Genomic DNA, 7,548 nt, shown 5'->3' with positions numbered 1-7,548 from the left:
TTGAACTAGTTTTGCACGTCCACAGACGTCCAAAAAGTGTCCACATCAGACGTTCAGATATTGAACCAGTTTTGCACGTCCAGAAGACTTCCAAAAGTGGTTCTGAACTAACGGACGTTATACAGACATGATCTGAACGTCTCTCTGACGTCACATGTTTGCTGGGTAGTGGAAACGTTTGCTACTGCGGCCAAACCAAAGATCATTTTTTGAGATATCAACCGCAAATTTGGAACACGGCTTATTTACATTTATTATTATTATTTAAAATTTGAATATAGTATTTTTGTGCATTGTTCATAACGATAAACATCTATAATTTTTTGCTTTCACTTTTTCCACTTCAGCAATAATCTGCCAAGTGTTTTCTTCGAAAAGAGACCAAACTTAAGTCTGCGCTTCGAAACAGTCTAGATTTACACCAGTTTAAGTTAGAAATGTCATTTTCAGGTCTATTCACAAACAGTGATTAACGGGGTAAAAAAGTAATGATTTAGTATCTAAAATGCAAAATATTAAATAATTATAAAACTAAATTATGGTACATCCATTTAATTGAAATGAAAACAATGAAGTCAAGTCTGGAGCGGTTAGCAGTGAAGCGTCTGTGATTTGGAGAGGAATTATTCTGACTGTGTTCCTTGACTTTGCAGCAGGTTCCTCAGCTGTTTACACAGACCGAGTGCGAGAGGCTGGCGCTTCCAGACTCGAACCCGGAGCCGCCGTCTCACAGACACTAACCTGTTCGATCTGCGTGTCACTGGGGGAGATGGCATTAAACTCTTTACATGATTCTGCTGGATATAGAGGTGATGAGAATGAACAAAAAGTAACAGCTTATAGTTCCGTTCTTCTGGATGGCTAACACACTGTAACTGAATCATTCAGTTCTCTAAACAAGCTCTAACACATGCTGAGCTACTGTACGCTAAGAGACAGTGTACCGTAGTGTTGCATTTCATATTCAGTTCATTGGTGTTGAGCTTTCCTGCTGGATTTCAGGTCTCTTCACAGTAGTGTGATGAAAATGAATTTTTCCTCGCGCTTGTTTTTGTATTTTACATTATCTGCGCACCTGTATTTATGCTGTTTACTGTAAGAGACTCTGAGCTGTAACCTGATTCCCAATAAGAGGTTTTTGCTACAGTGTGTGTGTGTGTGTGTGTGTGTGAGAGAGAGAGAGAGAGAGAGTGTGTGTGTGTGTGTCCTCTGAGGTTAAAGTTTGATTATGACAGAAGGGAATATGTTTTTGATTTGGACATGACAGATTGAGGTATGTACAAGTTGGTGTGTAGTTGTGAGATTGTGTTTATACTTTTGAGAAAATGGTGAATTGTGTCTAAGCAATCGAGAAAAACTACAGTAACTCCCGATGCTCGTCTGTAATCTCCTGGAGTCAGTAGTCCCGGAACGCTTTTTAAAGGTTTTCACCCGGAGCGCTTTCGATGTGACACAGGAGTCCCGCACGTGGGTTTGTGACGCTCGTCGGTAAGTCGCTGCATGTTCAGCAGAATCGCGACTGTGTTAAACGAGGCAGTTATTTGCTCGTATATAGTTTATAATGGCGAACATACCTGGAATCTTTAGTTTTTTTAATGTATATAAGCTAACATAGTTGTCTTTGCTTTTATTTGTTGAGAAATTCTCTCCAGCAGAGTGTGAATATTAAACACGTCTGTTACTCAAAGTCTGTTTTAAAAACGAAATTTAAAAAATCTAAACTTAACATTATTTTCGATCGGTAAGGAAATGCTTTGTAAAAACAATTATTTCCAGTTTAATATTGTATTCCATTTTGTATGGGCAAATCTGCCTCGAGATTGTAGTGATGATAAAATGTCAAATCATCAATTGCATGTTGTAATTTAGTTTGACTGACGATGCGTTTTAAAATTACAAATGTACTTTTAAGTTTTGCACTTTTCTCCTCCTCTACCACTCGTACTGTCACGTGTTTGCGTTCCCCCCCCATAATTACATGCTTAGTCAAGCTCATTTAGTTGATTTATTTCATCTTTCTGTATCTCAAAGTCATAAATTCAAAGAATACAGAGTATGCAGAATAGTTAAAAGCAGAGGTGGCCAAAAATCAGACTTGAAGTAAATGTTTACAATACCTCATACCTGACCCTGGAGCAGAAAAGCAGTGTTAAGTCGCTGGGGTATATTTGTAGCAATAGCCAACAATACATTGTATGGGTCAAAATTATACATTTCTCTTTTATGCATTTTTCTTTTATGCCAAAAATCATTAGGATATTAAGTAAAGATCATGTTCCATGAAGATATTTTGTAAATCTCCTACCGTAAATATATTAAAACTTAATGTTTGATTAGTAATATGCATTGCTAAGAACTTCATTTGAACAACTTTAAAGATGATGTTCTGATTATTTAGATTTTTTTGCTCCCTCAGATTCCAGATTTTCAAATATTGTCCTATCCTAACAAACCATACATCACCATTGATTGATGTGATCAAAGCTTATTTATTCAGCTTTCAGATGATGCATTAATCTCAATTTCAAGAAATTTACCCTTATGACTGGTTTTGTGCTCCAGGGTCCCATATATTGAAGATATGCTCCAATGATCTGGTGTGATGGGCCTACTTTTGTTTATTAATTAGGGTTTCTGCCGTTTTAAGTCTTAACTCTTCCTTCCACATATTAAAGCCTTAAAAAGTTCTTAAATTCAAAAAGTCATGGTATTAAATGTTTCATGCAAGGCTAAATAAATATCTTCCTCAGTGTGTTTGTCTTGTATATCAAGATAAAAATACTGTGTAAGCACAGCACTTTTCCCAGTGTGATCAGAAGGTTTAGGTTATTTTGGGGTGAAGAATAACTTGATATTTAGAGCATCTTCACTCCACAGAGATGCCAAATAAAGGCAGGAGAGTGAAGCAGTGTGATGGACAGGAGGATGAGGATGATGATGTGCCCGTCAAGCAGATGAAGGTCGTGAACGGCTCCGCTCCGCTGTGCTTCGACTCGCCCCGTGATTTCTTCCAGAGTCTGATCGGTCCGGTCGGGCTGGACGAGTTCTTCCAGCAGTACTGGGAGCAGAAGCCGCTGGTCCTGCACCGGTCCGATCCGGATCTGGCCTCTTATTACGGCTCTCTGTTCCAGCTGTCAGACGTGAAGCAGCTCTGCACTCGCGGCCTGCGATACGCCACGGACCTCAACGTCTGCCGCTGCGTGAACGGCAAGAAGAAAGTGCTGAATAAAGCAGGGAAAGTGAAGTTCAGCCAGCTGAAGAAGGACTTGGAGGAGAGGAGAGCCACCATTCAGCTGCACCAGCCGCAGAGGTTTAAGGTCAGACTGGCGGAGAGGAGACTGACCCGCGGTGTTTGACAGGGAGCTGACCTGTGCTTCATCTGTTCGCAGGATGAGCTGTGGCGCATTCAGGAGCGGCTGGAGAGTTTCTTCGGCTCGCTGGTCGGATCCAACGTCTACATCACTCCTGAGGCCTCGCAGGGCCTCCCGCCGCACTACGACGATGTGGAGGTCTGTGATCAATGCTAACTAACACTAGTTCACTAACGCTAGTCCTGTCAGACAAACACTAGTTCACTAACACTTGTCAGCTTTAAAAGGTATAATTGCTGCTTTTTGCAGTGCAAATTTTGTTTGTGATTAAAATAACAGTACGTTTTCGTCAGTTATTTTACCTACGGATCGATGCATTTCTTACAGATTTCTGCTCATTCAAAATCGGATACAGATGAAGTAGCACTGTTAGATCACATTTGTTTGAATGCATTATTGAGAGAGCGATTGCGTGTGAATAAGTGTTGTAGTACCTGTTTAAATCATGCTTTCAGCTGAAAATGTTCAGTATCTAGAAGGAACAAACAAATTCCTTGAACTATAACTTCCCGCTCATGTCCATTGCCGTCATCATAGCTTCACATTCTTTCTGATTTGAGTGATCCTTCTCTATCAAGCTAGCTAAATATATTTAACATGTGAATTCTTGCTAAATATGCAGTTATATCACGAGTCGTTGGTATGAATTGTACTCGTGATGGAGCGGTGGTGGAGCGAGTGAAAACCACGCTCCGACTTTTAAAAAATCCGCTCCTCGCTCCAGTCAAAATCACTCCGCTCCGCTCCCGTACTCTGGTCCCCAGACCCTTTATTCATACAAACACAAAAAACCCTTTGATATTCAGCATCATACAATGTCACCGATCACTATTTTGATCTGTTTTGAACAGATCACTGTTTCGCCTGAACATTAATGTGTCGTCCTCACGACTGACCTTCATGTTTTGCTGGTGTCTGTTCAGGTGCTGATCCTTCAGCTGGAGGGACAGAAACACTGGAGGCTTTACCAGCCCACCGTCCCTCTGGCCCGCGAGTACAGCCTGGAGCCCGAGGACCGCATCGGGCCCCCGACACACGACTTCATCCTGCAGGTTTGAGACTGAAAACGAGACGAGATGTTGAGGCAGATGCATGTACACTTGTGCTTGAATCTGCTGCTGTTCTTCTAGCCTGGAGACCTGCTGTATTTCCCCAGAGGAACCATCCATCAGGCGGACACACCGGCCGGCGTGGAGCGATCCACTCACCTCACACTCAGCACCTACCAGAACATGTACGTCTGCGCTCGATCACGCGTGCTTCACAGACTCTAGACCGCTGTGAAAGCGCTCCACTAACCCTCGTGTTCTGCTATGATCTTCATTAGTTTCAGTATAATTCAGCATGAGTCACATTATGAGAAACAGGGTTTCTGTGGATCTTAAAAAGTCTTAATTCACCCTTCTACAAATAAAAGCCTTAAAAAGGTCTTAAATCAAGAGCAGAAAGTCTTAAATTCATACAGTTGTGGCATTTAATGTTGCATGAACTGCACTAAAATGAATCTCTTCTATATTTTTGTCTTGTTTTCCAGTACAAATATCTAAATATATCAAGACAAGATATGAAGTCTTGTTCTTTGAGAAACTGAACAAAAAAATGAAGTGAGTTTATGATTAAAACGAGAACAAATTTCTGTCAATGGAGTCAGAAAAATAACCTTGTTTTCCCTTTGAATGAAGTTGATTTGGCAGAAATCTGTTCTTGTTTTAATCATAAACTCACTTAATTTTGATACATTTCTTAGAAAACAAGACTTACCATTTATCTAATGTCATTTTATGTCTTCAGTCTTAAAAAAAAAAAGTCTTAAATTTACCTTCAGAAGACCTGCAGAAACGGGTAAAAACAGTAAGCCTCCAACATGATTAGTTCTCATGTGTTACAAAATAAATAAACATGAGAGCATATGATTTTTTTTTTTTTAAAGATTTGAACATGTTGAACTGTGGTAGTGTGGGAAAGCACTTGTTTTCCTGAAGCTCAGTCAGCAGAGCATTGCGCTCGCAACGCCAAGATCAAGATCGATTCCCAGCCAAATTACACTCAAACATGTACGCCTTCAACACATTGTACATTTCTGAGAACTCAAAACTACATGTGGGTTCAGACGTGAGCTCTTGTGTTTCAGGTCGTGGGGCGACTTCATGCTGGACGTGATTCCCGGCTGCGTGTTCGACTGCATGAGGCGAGACGGTGAGATGCGATCCGGTCTGCCTCGTAACCTCCTGACGGTGAGCACAGCTCCTCCATCGGCTCTCTGACTCTGACTCTGGCTCTAACCGAGTGTGTGTTTCCTCGTCTCGATGCCTCAGGCTCCCAGCTTCGGTTCTGACGTTAATAAGCGGATGAGTGCGTTCCTGCGGCGTCTGGCTAACGCTCTCGAGCGCAACGATCATGAGTTGCGCTCCACTGCTATGAAACGAGACTTCATCTCCCACAGACTGCCACCGTATCTGCTGGAGCAGGCCGAACTCGAACCCGGTGAGTCTCTCAGGCCTGCTGTTTGACGCACCGCTGACGTCTGTGACGATGATCAGCTCTCTATTCTCTTTCAGCTGGGAAACCGCCGTCGCTAGAGGACACCGTGTGTCTCCGGTTCAAAGAGCATCTTCTTCTAACGGTGGAGCCCAGTCAAGACAACACCGTAAGAGTCTCACACACCTTTACATAAAATATATACACACTACCAGTCAAAAGTTTGAAATAATTAACATATTAATGTTTCTGAAAGAAGTCTCTTCTGCTCACCAAGGCTGCAATTATTTGATCAAAAACACAGTAAAAACAATTAAATATTATTCTAATGTAAAACAGCTGTTTTCTATGTGAATATCTGTTAAACTGTAATTTATTCCTGTGATGCGCAGCTGTATTTTCAGCATCATTCCTCCAGTCTTCAGTGTCACATGATCTTCAGAAATCATTCTAATATGCTGATTTGCTGCTCAATAAACATTTCTGATTATTATCAATGTTGAAAACAGTCGTGCTGCTGAATATTATTTTGTAATCTTTTAACCAGTAGTGTCTCTCACTCACTCACACACACACTCACTCTCACACACTCACACACACACACACTCACACTCACTCACACACACACTCACTCTCTTCACACACACACAACACTCACTCTCACACTCACTCACTCTCACACACTCACACACTCACTCTCACACACACACACACTCATACACACACACACACACTCTCACACACACACACACACACTCACACACACAGCAAGTTCTTACTGCATCCGTCTCTCTCTGGGACGTGGCCGGCCACAGAGCTGGTCACACACTCACACTCACTCTCACACACACACACACACACACTCACACACACAGCAAGTTCTTACTGCATCCGTCTCTCTCTGATCAGGACGTGGCCACAGAGCTGGTGGTGTTTGTGTTGCATTCTTTAAAGAACAAGAGAGAAATGCATATGATGGGAACATCTGATGATGATGAAGATGATGATGAAGAGGAGGAGGTCGTGTCACAGGTCCGTCAGATCTCAGACTAACAGCACGCACTTGTCTTGATTGTCCAGTCGTGTGGTTCTCAGGCTGAGCTTCTTCAGTTTCAGGGTCTGCGCTTCCCCTCGTCTCATCTGGCCGCTCTGGAGCAGCTGCTGCGAGTCGATAGTGTCCCGGCTGCGCAGCTGCAGCTCCTGCGGGATGAAGATAAAGCAGGCCTGCTGCTGGGGCTGTGGAGCGAAGGACTGCTGCAGGTCTGCCAAACACCATAAACACCAGCTATCTTCATCAGGAACGGTTACGAACTGTCAGGAATTGTGCATGATTTTAGCTGAATGCTGAATAAAACAAGTCAATATCCAAGCCCTGTGGGAAATATTGTGTAACAGATTCAAACAAACACACGCAATGCATTTCAGTTTCCATTTATTGTTGAGGTTCTTTTAGAAATGCTGCTTGTGAGCATCGCTGTACACATCACATGTTGTGGTTGATTTACGTTAGTGTTCCTGCAGGACCTGCAAGTTTAACGCGGACCGTCTGAACGCTTGCGCCAACAGAAACCGTATCCGTGACTATTTCCCGGCGGATTAAAGGGAGAATCCAGCATGACTTCACCTGAAACACCTGCAGAACGCCTGTGAGGTTTCTGGTAGTGCAAATGTGCTTCTGGGGATAAAAACAAACACACAG

The 7,548-nt window shown here is 42.5% G+C and overlaps 1 protein-coding gene across 1 annotated transcript; it reads left to right on the top strand.

Moving 5' to 3' along the window:
• The first annotated feature begins 1,377 nt into the window (after window positions 1-1,377).
• On the top strand, window positions 1,378-7,215 carry riox2 (ribosomal oxygenase 2). The gene is made up of 10 exons (XM_016557727.1): window positions 1,378-1,488; window positions 2,878-3,317; window positions 3,390-3,509; window positions 4,295-4,423; window positions 4,502-4,605; window positions 5,503-5,605; window positions 5,687-5,855; window positions 5,930-6,018; window positions 6,759-6,881; window positions 6,960-7,215. The coding sequence occupies exons 2-10, from the start codon at window positions 2,880-2,882 to the stop codon at window positions 7,125-7,127; spliced, it is 1,443 nt and encodes a 480-aa protein (XP_016413213.1). The 5' UTR covers window positions 1,378-1,488; window positions 2,878-2,879; the 3' UTR covers window positions 7,128-7,215.
• Window positions 7,216-7,548: the final 333 nt, after the last annotated feature.

Source organism: Sinocyclocheilus rhinocerous, unplaced genomic scaffold, assembly GCF_001515625.1.
Source record: "Sinocyclocheilus rhinocerous isolate Xijiao unplaced genomic scaffold, SAMN03320098_v1.1 scaffold2753, whole genome shotgun sequence".
Taxonomy (NCBI): Eukaryota; Metazoa; Chordata; class Actinopteri; order Cypriniformes; family Cyprinidae; genus Sinocyclocheilus; species Sinocyclocheilus rhinocerous.
The sequence above is the reverse complement of the archived record's forward strand: the minus strand, read 5'-3'. Positions and strand labels throughout refer to the sequence as shown.